The 18482-nt window shown below is 42.7% G+C and overlaps 1 protein-coding gene across 1 annotated transcript in view; it reads left to right on the plus strand.

Moving 5' to 3' along the window:
• The first annotated feature begins 10549 nt into the window (after positions 1-10549).
• The window catches only part of dusp3a (dual specificity phosphatase 3a), a 35416-nt gene continuing 27483 nt past the window's right edge, over positions 10550-18482 (plus strand). Inside the window, exon 1 of the mRNA XM_078223972.1 lies at positions 10550-10928. Coding sequence (XP_078080098.1) covers positions 10807-10928 — 122 coding nt within the window. The 5' untranslated portion in view covers positions 10550-10806. The remainder of the gene's footprint in view (positions 10929-18482) is intronic.

The raw sequence follows: 18482 nt of genomic DNA on the forward strand, positions 1-18482 counted from the left end.
CTTGTACATTGCCTCTCATTGGAATTTAGGACATTTAGCCCCTTAAACCTCTTTTATGATGTTCAATGAGATCATGGTTGATCTGAATCTACCTCCAGATAAGGGCTTTTGCCCCATATTTCTCATTACATTTTGTTAAAACGAAGCTATCAATCTCAGTTTTTAAAAATAACAATTAACCCAGTACCAGATGACATTTGCAGAAGAGAAATCCAAAATTCTACCACACTTTGCATGTAGAAGTCTTTCCTAACTCCAAAAGACATGCTGGTTAGGGTGCATTGGCCATGCTAAATTCTCCCTCAGTGTACCCGAACAGGCACTGGAGTATGGCGACGAGGAGATTTTCACAGTAACTTCATTGCAGTGTTAATGTAAGCCTACTTGTGACACTAATAAATAAACTAAACTAGAGTTTAGGTGTGTTGGGTAATTATCAGCAGCAGGAACTTTCTCTGTTTTATCTTTTTCTTTTTCTCCTTCTCATCCTTCCCTACGAGCCCAGAGACACTCAAGGCCATTTGTAGTCCCCTTGTCACTGTCCTGGGTGGCTACAAGTAACTTGGCCATAGCTGGAATTGCACTGTGATCTATTTTGGTTTACTCACTGAAACACTGTCCCAACTGGCTGAACCATGCATTGGAAATCTACTGGCTTCATTAAGATTACAAAAGAATTCTGCCTTTGTCAAAGTTCACAGTAACTTCATTGCAGTGTTAATGTGAGGCTACTTGTGACACTAATAAATAAACTTTAATCTGATGTGTGAAAGTCTGGTTTTAATTTTTAGACTCCATCCCGCAACTTCCCAACTGGCATTACTAGTTTCGCTCTACACACTTAATGTCTTAAAAATGTCAATCAAATCACATCTTTATCCTTCTAACCTCCAGGGCAGACGAGCATAATTTGTTCGATCTCTCCTTTTATATGAATCCTTGGAGTTCGAATCTCATACTTTTAATCCTTTCAATGAACATCGGTGTCACAAGCTAGACCAGCATTTATTGCCCATCTCTAATTGCCCTTGAGAATCATAGAATGGAATCACAGAATCTCTACAGTGCAGAAGAGGCCATTCAGCCCATCGAGTCTGCACCAACTCTCTGACAGAATATCTCCCCCTCTCCCCCGCCCTATTCCTGTAACCTCCACACATTTACCATGGCTAATCCATCTAAACTACAGATCTTGGGACACTAAGGGAGAATTTAGCATGGTCAGTCTACCTAACCTGCAAATCTTTGGACGGTGGGAGGAAACTGGAGCACCAAAGGAAATCTACACAGCCACTGGAAGAATGTGCAAAGTCCTCACAGTCACCCAATGCTGGAATCAAACCCTGGTCCCTGGAGTTGTGAGGTAGCAGTGTTCTTGAACTGCTGCAGTCCATGTGGTATAGAAACACTCACAGTACAGAAGGGAGTTCCAGGCATTTGGCCTCTGCCAAATCATGAGCTTGTTCATGCAACCCGCCACCATGCATTTGCAATGGGATTTTACAGTAAAACAAGGTCATCCCTGGACTTCAACAACGGCTCCAAAGCATTTGATTTTTAAAAATGTCTTAAGGACATTCAGAGCATTAAAAATCAGGCATGCTGAGGTCTGTGCCAGAATCACCAATCTGCATGTCCATGAGGCTTGACTCCATGCTGAGAACATGTCCTTATGGTGCTTTATTGATGATTAGACGAACTAGGTCAAACACCAGTCATTGCTGTAGTGTATTACTGACTAGGTACAAGCAGGCTGTGAACTGTCATACTCAATTAATATTGGTGATTCACAGAGCTAGCTTTACAGCCTAAATAAGCACCTTACATTTTTCAACATATAAAGAGGAAGACTTGGCAGACCCAAGACTGACTATTGGCAAGACACTCACGCATCCATTTCAAGGATATTGACAAGACAAACAATCTACATTAGATATTATTACACGGCTTTCTCATTATCTCACTGGTGACAGTCAATTACTCATGTTTTTTAGCGAATAAGGTGCATCACTCATAAGTGACTTAGGAGTGTCTTCTCAGGAATAAGGAAAGCACTCACGCTTTCACTGGCATTGCAGAGATGGTCCATGTGGAGAGAAGGTGTCATGTCAACAATATTGTTTTAGAAAACCAGTACAGCTATCAGTATTTCAACCACATCTTTTTTTTACTGGGACAAATTATGATTCCAATGATTAACACTTACTGACTCATAATTCTAACCAGAGGTGAGAAAGAATTCAAGGGAAAAAAATTGCAAGATAATTTTTTGAAGATTCAAGATTTATGATCAGGGTAAGAAACATACACCTAATTGCGAGGATACAATTTTATCATAGAATCCCTACAGTGCAGAAGAGGCCATTCGGCCCACTGAGTCTTCACCAACTCTCTGACAGAATATCTCCCCCACTGTTCCACCCTATCTCTATAACCCCACACATTTACCATGGCTAATCCATCTAACCTACAGATCTTGGGACACTAAGGGGCAATTTAGCATGGTCAGTCCTCCCAACCTGCACATCTTTGTGGGAGGAAACCGGAGCACCCTGAGGAAATCCACACAAACACTGGGAGAAAGTGCAAAATCCTCACAGACAGTGACCCAAAGCCAGAATCAAATCTGGGTCCCTGGCGCTGTGAAGCAACAGTGTTAACCACTGTGCTACTGCGCCACCCTTGAATTAAACCTTGTAGAGAGTGTTATTTTTCCTGTTAACTTTAATCCAATTAGCACAAAAATCTTTAAAATTTATTCATAAACAAGACCTATATGATAATCTAACTGAAGTCTCAGAAATAGCTATCTTTGTTCGAAACTGCCTATTCCTTACTCATCAAAGGATGAATCTAAGTATTGCTGAAAAAGAGACATTTTTTGTCAAAACTTTTTATATCTGGCCTCAAGTTACTACAATTATCCTTTTGTACTCAAAGGACATTCACAAGAATACAATATAAGGAAATCAACAAATTTATACTGTATGAGAAGAGAGTGCTGATTGGTTGGCAAATGGACTTTGATTTGTAGAGGTACTGCCATGGAGAATGCACCAGTTGAAGATGGCTGACTGTTAACTGCTAAACATTGTTTGAAATTTAAACCATGCAGCTTGACTCCGACTGATCATTACATCTCTCTGACGAATGAGTCCATGACTGTCATTAATTTGCTCAGCTGAAACAGGCACAATGGGACGAATTTCCTGTCCTGCCCGCCATGGGAATCAGAGCAGGCGAGGGGGTGGTGGGGGGGGGGAGGGGGGGGGGGGGGGACAATGGAAAGGTCCATTGATCTCAAGCAGGATTTTTCAGTTTTGGAGTGAGCAAGGCTGGAAAATCCTGCCTAATGTGTGTATATGTTCTTTCTGTTTGCAGAGAACAAGGCCTGTGTGTTAATAAAGATAAGAACATAAGAACATAAAAACATAAGAACTAGGAGCAGGAGTAGGACATCTTTCCCCTCGAACCTGCTCTGCCATTTAATAAGATCATGACCGATCTTTTCGTGGACTCAGCTACACATATCCACCCGCTCACCATAACCCTTAATTCCTTTACTCTTCAAAAATCTTTGCCTTAAAAACATTCAATGAGGTAGCCTAAAGTGCTAATATAATGTAACTTTCAGTAGCATGCAAATGTGTCATCCTGCGAGCCCAACTGACAATCTTAAATTGGTTGTCAGCGCAATTCTTCACACACTGAAGAATATTTAGTAAATGTTGCAGAATTGCGGAATCACATCTAATGTTGGACACTGTGTTTTGGATGATTGTAAGCACGGGCTGTTTGGGTGCGGTCTGTATCCTGTCCATTGCGAACAGCAGAAATGACACGATGTTTAATATGGTCCACCAGTCTTTGAGATGTACAGCCTACTTATCTGGAATTATGCCGGCACTGAAATACATACACCACATTGCTCATTTGTGTAATTGGCAGAATGTTTTTTTGGCTTGACAGCTAAATCCTGTTAATGGTGAATACCACTTCTGTTGCTACTGCATAGTAGCAGTATGAAATAGCTTCCTTCACCTGATGCTCAAATTTTTGTCCTTCCAGGGTAATCTGAAGTAGAGTGCACACTTTTCAGCACCGAAAGTGATGGCCTTAGGCTCGTTCATGAGTTTGCATTATTGCACAAAATGATCAGATCAGGATAGCCATTAGCCCACAGGAATCATAGAAAATAGAATCATAGAATCATACAGCGCAGAAGAGGCCCTTCAGCCCATCGAGTCTGCACCGACACATTAGAAACACCTGAACTACCACCTAACCCCATCTGCCAGCATTTGGCCCATAGCCCTGAATGTTATGATGTGCCAAGTGCTCATCCAAATACTTTTTAGAGGATGTGAGGCAACCCGCCTCTACCACCCTCCCAGGCAGCGCATTCCAGACTATCACCACCCTCTGGGTAAAAAGGATTTTCCTCACATTCCCCCGAAACCTCCTGCCCCTCAACTTGAACCTATGGCTCTTCATGACTGACTCTTCAACTAAGGGGAACAGCTGTTCCTTATCTACCATGTCCATGTCTCTAATAATCTTGAACACTTCAATCAGGTCGCCCCTCAGTCTTCTCTGCTCCAACGAAAACAACCCAAGCCTACGCATCATGTTTCATAACTTAAATGTTCCATCCCAGGAATCCTTTGATACATCCTGTTTCAACATCAAGCTTCCATGGTGAACAAATGGTTCAGCCCCTATTTCCAAGGTTGTTGGTGAGACCAATCTTATAATGTGTTGAACTGTAAGAATCCCAATACATGGATTGACTACTGAAGGTAGGCTTGTAGTAGAGAACCCCCGGCAGATTTCTCTACTAGTATAAGGGAGTTCTTTTGACTGCTCCATTCCAAAGGTGAATTTGAGCGCAGAATGGAGCTCATTAAAACATGTAAGGAAATGATTAGATGCAGCTGTGGATTTAAATATTGCAAACGTATCATCCACATACTGGAAATATGCAAGGGCAGGAGGTGGCTGTCATTCCATCAAAGACACGTTTCTCATGGAACCCTAACAAAGATGTTTACAAGATCTGGACCTGGATCTAGATCTGGACCAAGATCTGGACCTGGGATTCCATGGCAACACCATCTGTTTGGACGTTTCTGGTGTCATTAAAACTGAATTCAACTCTGTGAGTTGCCGAGTTAATAAGTTAGATGAATACTGATTCACACAATGGTGGCAAGTCGAGATCATCATGATATAGTGCTGTGCAAACATCTGTGATTTCCTTAAGTGGAACATTGGTGAATAGGCTAGCAATGTCAAATGAGCACATGGACACAGAATTTCTACCAGTATGCTAGTCCTGTATGGTCTTCACAACTGTACATATGGAAAACTTGTTCAAGATTTGGTGTAACAGTTCGCCCAACCATTGGCCGACTCATGTTGTACAGAAGCGGCCATTGATATGATGGAGCGTAAAGGGCATTACTTCTGTGGGTGTTTGGCAGCGCAAAAATATTTGAGCAACAGGTGAAGCTTGTTGTTTTATGCTGCCACTATGCAGTAGCTAAAGGAGTGATATTCTCCATGAACAGGATGCTGCCCCTAAGCCAAAAAGACTTTCTGCCTATCACATAAATGAATAATGTGGTATACGATTTCAGTGCCGGTGTGATTCTAGGTATGCTGGTTGTACATCCAAAAGACAGATTGATTTTAACAAACAGCATGGCCCTTTTGCTGTTTGCAAAGGGCAAGGTAGATTGTATCCAACCAGCCAGTGCTCTCATACACAGTGTCCAACATCAGATATGATTCTGCAATTGGACAATGTTTGCTAAATAATCCTCAGTGTGCTAAGAAATGCGCTGACAGCCAATTTAAGATTGTCGGTCAAGCTCGAATTCGCGTGTACTGAAAGTTACATATATTAACACACAGGGTCCTGCGCTTGGCAGACAGAAGTAACAGATACACACATTGCAGCTATTTCAGCCAAACAAAATACATGACAGTCATTCACTGGTTAATTCCTCAGGGCAATACCTTGACAAACCAGGGTCAAACTGCCTGGTTTAAATTTAAAACAATGCTTGGCAGTTAACTGTTGGTCACCTTCAACTGGTGCATTCTCCATGGGCAGTCCATCCACCAATCATAGTCCATATGCCAACCAATTAGCCCTCTCTCATACAGTATAAATATGTTGATTTCTCTTACATTGTATTCTTGATGAGTGCAAGACAAGAAGCTTTGACAAAATATGTTTCCCTTTTTCTGTTCTAACAAATGATTAAAATAATGAACCCTCTGGCTGGAAGCTGTTATGCAGCAGGAAGGTAAGTGAATACAGAAAATGGAGATCTCTTTTCACATGAATAGTTTAGATTGGCCAATGTTTTAACATACTCCACCCAAATTGATCTATGACCTACAGATTAAAAATAAGACCTTAAAGGCCTCTCAGCTAGAACTGTGATGCAATAACACATCCAAAATCATAGATGTATCAAGGATGTATCACAGCTCCTGCTCTGACAAAGACCACAAGAAACACGCAAACCAGCCTCCCATCCATTGATACTCTCTACACATCCCGCTGCCTCAGAAAAGCAGCCAGCACAATCTAGGACCCCTTGCACCGTGTCAGGAAAAAGATACAAAAATCTGAGATCATGTACCAACCGATTCAAGAACAACTTCTTCCCTGCTGCCATCAGACATTTGAAGGATCTACATTATTAAGCTGATCTTTCTCTGCGCCCTAGCTTTGACTGTATTATTATGCACCATCTCCTTTCCTTCTCCGCTATGTATTCTATGAATGGTATGTGTTTTCTGTATAGTGCACAAGAAACAATGATTTGCACTGTATCCCAATACATGTGACAATAATAAATCAAATCAAATCAGAGGTAAACTCAAATTTGAAACAAAAATATGCACATAGTTGAAGCCTGTTGTCTTATTGTTTCTGTGGGAATGTGACCAAATGCATCCTAATAGAAATCATGCTGAAGTGGTTAAAGCCACTGAACTACATATAATCCATTTAAAGAATGAAGTTCTTGTGTAAATTTTCAAAGTCTTATTTGCTGGTATCGTTTTGAATCGCATCTTCTCCTCAGCAAAGCAAAAGTGAGAATTTTAAAATTATGTCATTTGAAATCAGTATATTTAAATGATTCTTTCACCAAATTCATTTTGACTTTTCAGAGATGGGATCGATTTCTATCCTATTGCAAATATGAAGTGCAATAAATAAACACTGAATAATCCTGATTTTTAGAATGAATGGTACTAATAATATTGAGCAGCACGGTGTCACAGTCGTTAGTACCCTCTCCTTTCCTTCTCCCCTATATACTTTATGAACGGTATGCATTTTCTGTATAGTGCCACACAGTGCAAGGGACCCGGGTTCAATTATGGCCTTGGGTGACCGTCTGTGTGGAGTTTGCACGTTCTCCCCGTGTTTGCATGGGTTTTCTCCGGGTGCTCTGGTTTCCTCCCACAGTCCAAAGATGTGCAGGTTAGGTGAATTGGCCATGCTAGATTGCCCCTTAATCTCCCAAGACATGAAGGTTAGATGGATTAGCCATGGTAAACGTGTAGGGTTTCGGGGATGAGGGGGAGGGAGTCTGCCGGAGAGTTGGTGTAGACTCGATGGGCCAAATGGCCTCCTTCTGCACAGTAGGGAATTCTGTGATTTAATGATAGCATTGATTCGTCAACTGAAACTGTCCCAGTTACAAATATGATTCTTTTTTAAAAAAGATATTCAATGATTCTGTTGCTGGCTTTGTTAATGGATTGTCAGTGATGCACCATGTCTTTATTCCTGTGTTGTGGGCTATTTCAATAAATGTGCCCTTTTGGAGCATATTGCCTCTATAAGCATGGCCTTCGAAACTGCTTAGTCAACTGGCTTGGCCTCGAAGAGATCAGACAAGAATTGAGCATCCTATCAAGTGAATTAGGATCATGTCATGGATTCTACCAAATGTCTTTCAAATGCGTTTTTTGTGTTCCTCTTCTGCAGTATTGTGCTAATAATAAACCCATCAACCCATGTGTAGGCGAAGAATTAGTCAACCGGCTGGAAGCTGTCCTGTCACAGGCAAGAGCCATTTAGTTATTTATTCCATTGGACTCTCAGAGCTTCAGCCTTTGGCCCTGAACGGTATCAGATTGTTGGTTCATTTTACTATTTGTAGTCCCATGTCCCGTCTTAAGCTTTGTAAGTTTCAGATTTTTAGCTAAGATTTGATCTGATTTATTGTCACACGTACTGGGATACAGTGAAAAGTATTGTCTCTTTTTTTCTCTGAAACGGAATTAAAGACAAAAAATAACCATGGCCTGCAGCTGACAACAGCGGAGAGTGGGAAATCTGATGCAGAGTCCGGAGTCACTCAGGGTGTCCAAACTCTTTCACACAGGGTCAAAGTGAGCTGAGGGTCATCACCACTGGACTTTTGTGTTTTATAAAGAGCAGCGTCACCTTCGAGAACAGAGCCTCAAAGACAGCAGCCTCTAGGGATTCTCTATTCAGGAGTTGCCCCGCTGCAGAGTCACCCTCAAGAACAGACTCTCAGGAGTTTCTTGCGTGCTCTACAGGCAAAACATACGACTCATGAAGTACAGAGAGGGAAAAGAAAAGGAGAGAGTGCAGAAGTGTTGCAGCTACAGGGTGAAGAGAAGGATCAGCTTAATATATGACGGGAATGTTCAAAAGCAAGAAAGAATAATGGATTTTGAAGCAGTGGATGATGTAGGTTCATGTGGAGAATGGGGCAGGAAGATTAGTTTTGAGTTGCAGTAGTTATGAGCACAAGAAGAGTGGATCCGAATTGCCTCCTTCTGTGTTGTAATCCCTGGTTCTGTCAATAACAACACGCATTTATATAAATCATTTCTAACATAGCTAGGCATTTCACAGGAGCATTTTTCAAACAAACTGTGCCAGATAAGGAGATATTAGGACAAATGATCAAAAGCTTGGTCAAAGTTGTATGTTTTAAGGAGCATCTTAAAGGAGAAACACAGAGGTGGAGAGGGTTAAGAAGGGAAGCCCAGGGATTAAAGGTTAAACATGGCCACCAATAGTGGAGCGATGAATATCGGAGATGTGAACGAGATCAGAATTGAAAGTGCCTGAAGACCTCGGATGATTGTAGGGTGATAAAGATAGGGAGGGGGCGAGGCCATGAAAGGATTTGAGCACAAGGTTGAGAAGTTTAAAATGGAGGTGGAAATAGACAGATTGAATAATGGTGTGGACACATACCCGAGACAAAAGCACCAAGAAAAGCAATCAAAAGCTCAAAGAAACACATCTGTTGCTCTAGAACACACACACACACATATATATAAATTTAGTTGAATTAATAAATTTGGGTGGCACAGTGGCACAGTGGTTAGCACTGCTGCCTCACAGCATCAGGGACCTGGGTTCAATTCCGGCCTTGGATTACTGTCTGTGTGGAGTTTGCACATTCTCCCTGTGTCTGCATGGGTTTCCTCTGGGTGCTCTGATTTCCTCCCACACTCCAAAGATGTGTGGAGTAGGTGGATTGGTCAAGCTAAATTTCCCCTTAGTGTCAAGTCATCTTTCTGTCCACCCTAGCTATGTCTGTAACATTACATTCTGCACCCTCTCCTTTCATTCTCCCCTTGTACTCTATGAAAGGTATGCTTTGTTTTTACAGTGGCAAGAAACAATACTTTTCAGTGTATACCAATAAATGTGGCAATAAATCAAATCAAATCAAATCAAGGGGACTAGCAAGGTAAATACATGGGCTTATGGGTATCGGGTGGGATCGTTGCAGGCTCGATAGGCTGAATAGCCTCCTTCTGCACTGTAGGGATTTTATGATTCTATGAAATCCTTCCCCTTCACTGCTGCCTCACAGAGCCAGGGACCTGAATTCGATTCCCCGCTTGGACCTGTGCATTTTCTCTGTGTCTGCGTGGGATTCCTCCGGATGCTCCGGTTTCCCTCCCACAGTCCGAAAGACGTGCTGGTTGGGTGCATTGGCCATGCTAAATTCTCCCTCAGTGTATCCAAACAGGCCCCAGAGTGTGGCGACTTGGGGATTTGCATAGTAACTTCATTGCAGTGTTAATGTAAGCCTACTTGTGACACTAATAAATAAATACTCTTAATAAATACTTAAATGATGTTCTCACAATAACTTCATTGCAGTGTTAATGTAAGCCTACTTGTGACACTAATAAATAACTTAATAAATGCTTAAGTGATGTTCTCACAGTAACTTCATTGCGGTGTTAATGTAAGCCTACTTATGACACTAATAAATAACTTAATAAATACTTAAATTATGTTCTCACAATCTGCCCCACTGATTTTACTTAGTGCCAAACCCACACTACAAAGTTTGAGGGAGTGGAGAGTGAGCAGCAACTGTTGAGGGGTGTTGGATGGGGAGGGAGAGGGAGCTGAGTGTTGCAGTTTGGAATGGATACATTGCTGATTGGTGTGTGAGGCGTGTGTGTCTCTGAGTGAGTGAGTGTGTGTGTGTGAGTGCTGGGGTGACTGCCGTCTGCCGGAGAAGGGCGTTGTTGCTGTTGTGGCTGGCAACAGCTGATCGTCTGTCTGATTTTTCTTCTCCCCCCCCCCCCCACTCCATTATTCCCTTCAGGGGGGTGGGTGTGGGTGTGGGGTGATCTGCCCTTCGTCTGAAGCCGGAGATGCGGGAACTTTAACGCAACATTCCCCAACACCCAGACACACACACTCTGTCTGCCCGGAGCAGCGCTGTTCTCTCTCTCTCTGCCACCGAGAACCAGCCGCAGACACTGAACATGTCAGAGCACCGCTTGATGGTGGAGGAACTCAACGAGCTCTTGGCGAACGACAGCGGCTTCTACAGCCTCCCATCCCAGCACTGCAATGAAGTTTACTCTCGGATCTATGTGGGCAATGCGTAAGTGTTGCATTTCCAGTTTGCTCCATGCAGAAGCCACCACTGCCTGTTGTGAAATCATCTCAGCAAATCGATTGAATCTTGACAGTAAGCTCCTGTACCTCTGACTGTGCTTGAGTTCATTTTTCTAATGTTCGGAATAACCTTATTTCCTTATAAGTTCCTTATCCCAACGCTTAACTCATATAAGAATGTTGCCATTCTTTTAAAATGGTGTTGACTTTGAGGGTACAAGTGACCTTTTTGGCTGGATTGTTAAGTTTCTGTTTATCTCTGATGTATAGATTTATTCATTGGGAATGTGTTCGCCCAGAGGCCAATTGTACAGAAGGGTTTAGTTTGCATCCTGCCCTGTTGCTCTCCAGAAGCGATAGTCAGGGGCTGGAGTTCTTTGCCTAGAAGCAAAAGATTTGATTTGATTTATTATTGTCACATGTATTAGTATACAGTGAAAAGTATTGTCTCTTGCGCGCTGTACAGACAAAGCATACCATTCATAGAGAAGGAAAGGAGAGGGTGCAATTTGTAGTGTTACAGTCATAGCTAGCTCTTGCCTACAGGTGTGGGGATGATTTCACAGTCCACTTGGGGCCTGATGCAAAGATCCGATTGCCACGTTGAAATATATCAGCAATAAAATATATATATATGTGTGTGTGTGTGTGTGTGTGTGCGCGCAATAAAGCATAGATTTGTCTGTGTAGAAAGCTGAGAGGCCCTGAGACCACTGGGTGATAAACATTTAGGCTGATGTCTTGGGTTGGGCTGATCTGGGTGGTGTGATTGTCCTCCTGAGTGTGGGAGAGAGGGGTTCCCACTACAGATTACTAGGTAGTGACCCTCCTGCAAAATGGACAAGTGTGCAAAGGAGGTACAGATAGGATGGATGCTTTACCCATCACAGCCAGATAACCTACCCATTGAAATTAATGTTCGCATCGGAAGAGTGGCCACTTTGATGAGATAATATGGACCGTATATACCACCTTCTGGTTCAGGACTTTAATTTAAATGATATTTTACTGAGCATCTATCTACCAGAGATTGATCCTTAGTACAACTCTATATGCAGTGAAAGGGGGTCATCTTGACTTGTGAAATTGTTTAAAGTTTTATTTATTTATTATTGTCACAAGTAGGCTTACATTAACACCGCAATGAAGTTACTGTGAAAATCCCCCAGTCGCCAATCGTCCCTTAATATCAAAGGATCAGGGGACTGGCATAATCTGTTGCATGTGCTGAGCTCCTCATCTCAGTTATATTCTAGCACTGAATCACAATATACAGTGCCACACTGAGGCTGGACAGCTAGAGAAAGAACCATCCTTGCTTGACCTTGGGTGAGGACCTGGCACTAGGCTGTCCAATGTTTGCCTGTTGATGGTGTGTCAAAAAAACCCCATAGGACAACCCCAGAAACATGCACCATGGCTCTGGATTATAGAGTCCACAGTATTTTTTGTAATAATTATTTTAAACCATTTTTAAAAATAATCTTGGACGGTTTTACACATTTTAAGTAGTAGTTAGTATCTTTAAGGACTGATTAAGTGTAGGGTCTATCGGTGTCAGGTTAAAGGTAGCAAGTACAGGTGCTGGAGTGTTAAAGCACTCAACATTTTCTGAAAGAGTAGAAAAACCTATGTCAAGAATCTAAATCATTTATTTTCTACTCATGAAATAGTTTTGAATTTTCACTTTTAATTTAAATTAAATTTAAAATGGACATTTTATGTTTAAGCTATTACTGCGGGAGCTCCTGGGAGTTTGGTGATGTAATATTTTTTAAGATATGGGCCAATAAAATTCCAGTCAGAGAATTTCAAATTAAAATCCTATGGTACGAGGTCTTAAAGGGTTAAATTAGGAGGATTGGTTGCAGAACGTTCACATGTTTCATGGAGAAAATAGAATGTTCGGGGGGGTGATCTAATTAAAATCTTTAGAATGATAAAGTCATTTAATTGGGAGGGTAGAAATATTTCCTCTGGAGGGGAATCTAGAAGAAGAGGGCTTAATATTATTAGATATTATTATCCAGCACTGACGAAGGGTCATCCAGACTCGAAACGTTGGCTCTATTCTCTCTCCACAGATGCTTGTCAGACCTGCTGAGTTTCTCCAGCATTTTCTGCTTCTGTTTCAGATTCCAGCATCCACAGTATTTTGCCTTTATCTTAATATTATTAGAGTTAGTTAGCATTTAGGAATGAAATCAGGCAACATGTTTTCATGCAGAGGATACGGAAAACCTCTTCAAAAGGCCATGGATGCTGGGTCAAAATCTTGAAATTTCCCCCCCAACAGCACCGTGGAAGCACCTGCGCCTCAGAAGACATCTCACCTTCTCAAGGGCAACTAGGGATGGGCAATAAATGCTGGCCTAGCCAGTGACAACCACATCCCATAAATTAATAAAAAGAAAAAAGGAAAATTTTGAAGGTGGAGATTGATAGATCTTTATTAGGTAAGGATGTCACGAAGTACAGAACAAAGGTGGGTGAATGGAATTGAGTCATAATCCAAGTGAATAGTAAAACAAGGGGGCTTGTGTACATTCAGCCCTTTCTTTAGTCATAGAAATCTATTTACTGATCTTATGGCATTTAGACTGCATTTTATACTCAAAGGAGATTGATGGTAAGCTCAACTGACATTTATTCCCAACCACTGTAAAGGAAGATGCATCTGCTCATTTACAGTAGCAGTTCACAGTTTACCCTTATTTCACAGGTTAGTGCTATGAAGCTGCTGATATGGTGTAGTACGCAGTAAAACAGCAAAGAGTAGATTCCATATTTCTATAATTGCTACATTGTATGTGTCTGCCGTCCCAGTCCCAGATCATTGCTGCTGTAGAACGGACAGCAATGGCTCATGCAAAGTAATAATTTATGAAGACATGAGCGTTGCTAATAATTGTTGGAGTGAGCTCACCGTACCTTTATTTAATTTTGGATGTTGTCAAGGTAAAGCAGCTGAATGCTGAAAGGTTGTGGAGAGTGCAACACACTGAAGGCCAGCTAGACTGTGGACACATTGCATTTTTATTTTAGCTGTAAGCGGCCACAGCTGATATACTGTTTTGGGCTGTCTGCTGCAGGAGGTAAAAATAGGTTCAAAAATACTTATGTTTGCAAATTTCGTCTCCACATTTCTCCAACAGTTATGACATTGGGGAAAAGCCAGCTTGGAATATACGGGCAGGGCCCATCAGACCAAGACTGCAAGGCAGCATCCAGAACTCTAAACCTGAAACATTAATTGTAGTTGGTTTGTTAAGTTTTACTTATTAGTGCCACAAGTAGGCTTACATTATCACTGCATTGAAGTTACTATGAAAATCCCTGAGCCGCGACACTCCGGCCCCTGTTCGGGTACACTGAAGGAGAATTTAGCATGGACAATGCATCTAACCAGCATATCTTTCGGTCACTGGGAGGAAACCGGAGCACCCGGAGGAAACCCACACACACACAGGGAGGATGTGCAGACTCCGCACAGACAGTGACCCAAGCCGGGAATCGAACCCAGGTCCCTGGCGCTGTAAGGCAGCAGTGCTAACCAACAGCTAACCACTTAGCCTATCAATTGCCCTTCTTTTGTTGTGCCCGATATCATCCTGATGTCTTACCAAATCACTCTCAGTCAAGGGCAGGATGCGAACTAAATAGGAAGCTTCGTTCGAAAATACTTCAGCCTCTGATAAAGTACTGAAGTACAGGGCTGGTTTGTGTAACAATGCCTTTACAAAAATAATTACGTCAGTAAACACTGGGTTCACGCATGGTATAGTTCTGTTCATACAGCAATTTGAATGACGTGCAATTGTGCATTAGGGGAATTTGATGACATAGGTATGCACAGTTAAAAGTGGTGAAACAAATAGAGTACTCCAGTCGCATAGCAATTTAAAAAAAACATTTATGGGATGTGGGTGTCGTTGGCTAGACCAGTATTTATCGCCTAATTGCCCTTGAGAAGGAGGAAAATATAACAATGGATTGGAGGAATCCTACTTGCAGCATGGTTGGTGTCAGGGAAAGAAGTTTCCTTTGAGCTTGGAAGCATAATTGGTCAAGGAATGAGTCTAGTGACTCAGTGACCCCAGACACAATCACCAGAATTCTACCACCCTGCCCGCCACGGAATCGGAGCGGGTGAGAGGCAGACAACGGAAATGTCTGTTGACCTAGGGTGGGTATTTCTGGTCTCGCTCGAGCGAGGTTGTAAAATCCTGCCCGAAGACCTTTTATTTGGTGTGATATTTACCAATTCTTGTACTCATATTTCTTTTTTCTTTACCTGTTTTCCTGGACCTCTTTACATTTTGCACCATGACGCACAAAATTCAAGTGGGTGCTGTCAGTCTCCCAGCTACAGTTTAATACCCATCACATTTCTCCCTCTCAGTCCTGATGAAGAGTCAAGTGGACTCGAAACGTTAAGAGAAAAGCAAATTACTGTGGATGCTGTGAGCTGAAACAAAAAAAAAACAGACAATGCTGCAAAATCTCAGCAGGTCTGACAGCATCTGTGGAGGGAGAATAATGCTAGCGTTTCGAGTCTGGATGAACCTTTCAGACTTGCGGGCCGGGATTTTACCGGCATGCCCACGCCGATTCCGGGGGTGGGCTTGGCTCGGAAAACGGCATTCTCCGTTGGCCTCAGGCGGGATCGTATGAACCTTGGGCGGACTTGCCGGTAAAATTCCACCTGAAATGTTGGCTGTATTCCCTCTCAACAGATGCTGTCAGTCTTGTTGAGTTTTTTCAGCATTATCTGTTCTTGTTTCATGATTCTAACTGATATCAGTCAGTGTTGTGTGTCTGTGTGTGTGTCTGTGTGTGTCTGTGTGTGTGTGTCTGTGTATGTCTGTGTGTGTGTGCGTGTGTGTGTCTGTGTGTGTGTGTATGTCTGTGTGTGTGTATGTCTATGCGTGTGTGTGTGTGTGTCTATGTGTGCGTGTCTGTGTGTGTGTACGTCTGTGTGCATGTGTGTGTCTGCGTGTGTGTGTGTATACACTCGTCTTTTGATGACTTGCTTTCTGTTCCTCACACTCCATGAGAAAGCGCTCATAGCTATCATCCAGCCTCTTTTCCTACTCCTGTCGGGGCTGGCGGGATGGGAATTGCAGGAATGTGTCTCCCACCCTTCATCTGGCAGGCTGCTTTAACAGTGTGTTTTCCCATCCATCAACCTCGGCAATCAAACTGCCTGCTGATGCTCAGGGAACATTGTAATGCTGAGGCCAATTGATTCTGCAAGTGGGAGGATAAAAGAGAAGAGAAAAAGAGAACAACTCCAGGCTGGTGAAATCTATGAAAAACTGACAACTCGTAGCGAGACATCATGCTGCCATGGTCTGCTGAGATAAAAGCCTTGAAGAGAACGATTGTGTCCGAGGCTAGTGTTTTTTTATTCATCCGTGGGCTGGCCAGTAGTTATTGCCCATCACTAGTTGCCCGAGGGCAGTTGAGAGTCAACCACATTGCTGTGGCTCTGGAGTCACACGTAGGCCAGACCAGGTAAGGACGGCAGCTTTCCTTCCCTAAAGGACATTAGTGAACCAGATGGGTTTTTCTGATAATCGACAATGGTTCCATGGTCATCAGTAGATTCTTAATTCCAGATGTTCTTTTATTGAATTCAATTTCCACCATCTGCCGTGACGGGATTCGAACCCCTGTCCCCAAAACATTCGCTGAGTTTCTGGATCAATAGTCTAGCGATAATAGACGATAGCTACACTATTAATCCAGAAACCCCTTTTATATGTGGGCCAACCATTTGCAAGACTTTTGACGTGACAATGTTTGGTTCGTTCTGAGCTTAATTAATTAATTAATTAATTAATTAGGGTGGCACGGTGACACAGTGGTTAGTGCTGCTACCTCACAGCTCCAGGGACGCAGGTTTGATTCCCGGCCTGGATCACTGTCTGTGTGGAGTCTGCACATTCTCCCCGTGCCTGCGTGGGTTTCCTCCAGGTGCTCCGGTTTCCTCCCACAGTGTGAAAGACGTGCTGGTTAGGTGCATTGGCCATGCTAAATTCTCCCTCAGTGTACCCGAACAGGCGCCGGAGTGTGGCGACTAAGGGATTTTCACAGTAACCTCATTGCAGTGTTAATGTAATCCTGCTTGTGACGCTAATAAATAAACTTTAACTTTAAATTATAGTATTTTCAGCCTGAAATGGTGAAACACTGCAGGTTGTACACATACCTATACTTCATTATTGCAGAATACCTCCAACTAAGTAAATGCATTTGCATGGAATACAGAATGGTTTGGGAGTACAGTGGGATTCATGTATTTGTTTTTAACAATAATATGGCCCAAGCAAAATGATACATCTGCCAGGAGCACAGAGCTAATTATAGACATCACGTCAGTTCACAGAGGTAGACAGCTGCTGGCTTGCTGCGCTACATGAGAAAGTTCAGGCCACTTGGTGAATAGTCGGTCAGATCATCCCCGGAGAGACTGTTAAAGACGCTTGGGCTATTTTTTTGCCTTAAGGACTCTTCAAGTTTTGTACAATTTACAAATGAAAATCTTTGGACAAGATTGGCGGCAGGGTGACACAGTGGTTAGCACTACTGCCTCACAGTGCCAGAGACCCGGGTTCAATTCCAGCCTTGGGTAACTGTGTGGAGTTTGCACATTTTCCCCCGTGTATGCGTGGGTTTCCTCCAGGTGCTCCAGTTTCCTCCCACACTCCAAAGTTATGTGGGTTAGATGGATTGGCCATGCTAAATTGCCCCTTAGAGTCCCAAGGTGTGAGGGTTAGATGGATTAGTTATTGGAAATGTGTGGGGTTATGGGGATAGGGTGGAGGAGAGGGCCTGGGTAAGATGCTCTTTTGGAGAGTCAGCACAGACCCGATGGGCTGAATTGCCTCTTCTGTACTGTAGGGATTCTATGTAAAGTCCCCTTTGAGAAACTCTGAATACAATCCTGTTGCTAATTTCTAAGCATGAAAAGTTACAAAATATTCCAGAAGAGGTGAGGCATTTTACTCTCCTATTGCTGCCAGGCACTACCTGAATTGAATTGATTTGATATACTGTTGTCACATGTATTGGGATACAGTGAAAAGTATTGTTCTTTGCAAGCTAGGCAGACAAAACATACCGTTCATAGAGTACATAGGAAAGAAGGAAAGGATAGGGTGCAGAATATAGTGTTACAGCTACCGACAGGGTGAAGAGAAAGATCAGCTTAATATGGATATAAGGGGGGGGTGGTGGCCTGGTGGTATTATTGGTACACTATTAACCAGAAACTCAGCTAATGTTCTGGCGACCTGGGTTTGAATCCCACCACGGCAAATGGTGGAATTTGAATGCAATAAAAAGTATCTGAAATTAAGAATCTACTGATGACCATGAAACGATTGTTGGAAAAAGCCATCTGGTTCACTAATGTCCTTCAGGGAAGGAAAGCTGCCACCCTTACCTGGTCTGGCCACAACAATGTGGTTGACTCTCAACTGCTCTCCAAGGGCAACTAGGAATGGGCAATAAATGTTAGCCAGCCAGTGATGCC

Source organism: Mustelus asterias, chromosome 11, assembly GCF_964213995.1.
Source record: "Mustelus asterias chromosome 11, sMusAst1.hap1.1, whole genome shotgun sequence".
Lineage (NCBI taxonomy): Eukaryota > Metazoa > Chordata > Chondrichthyes > Carcharhiniformes > Triakidae > Mustelus > Mustelus asterias.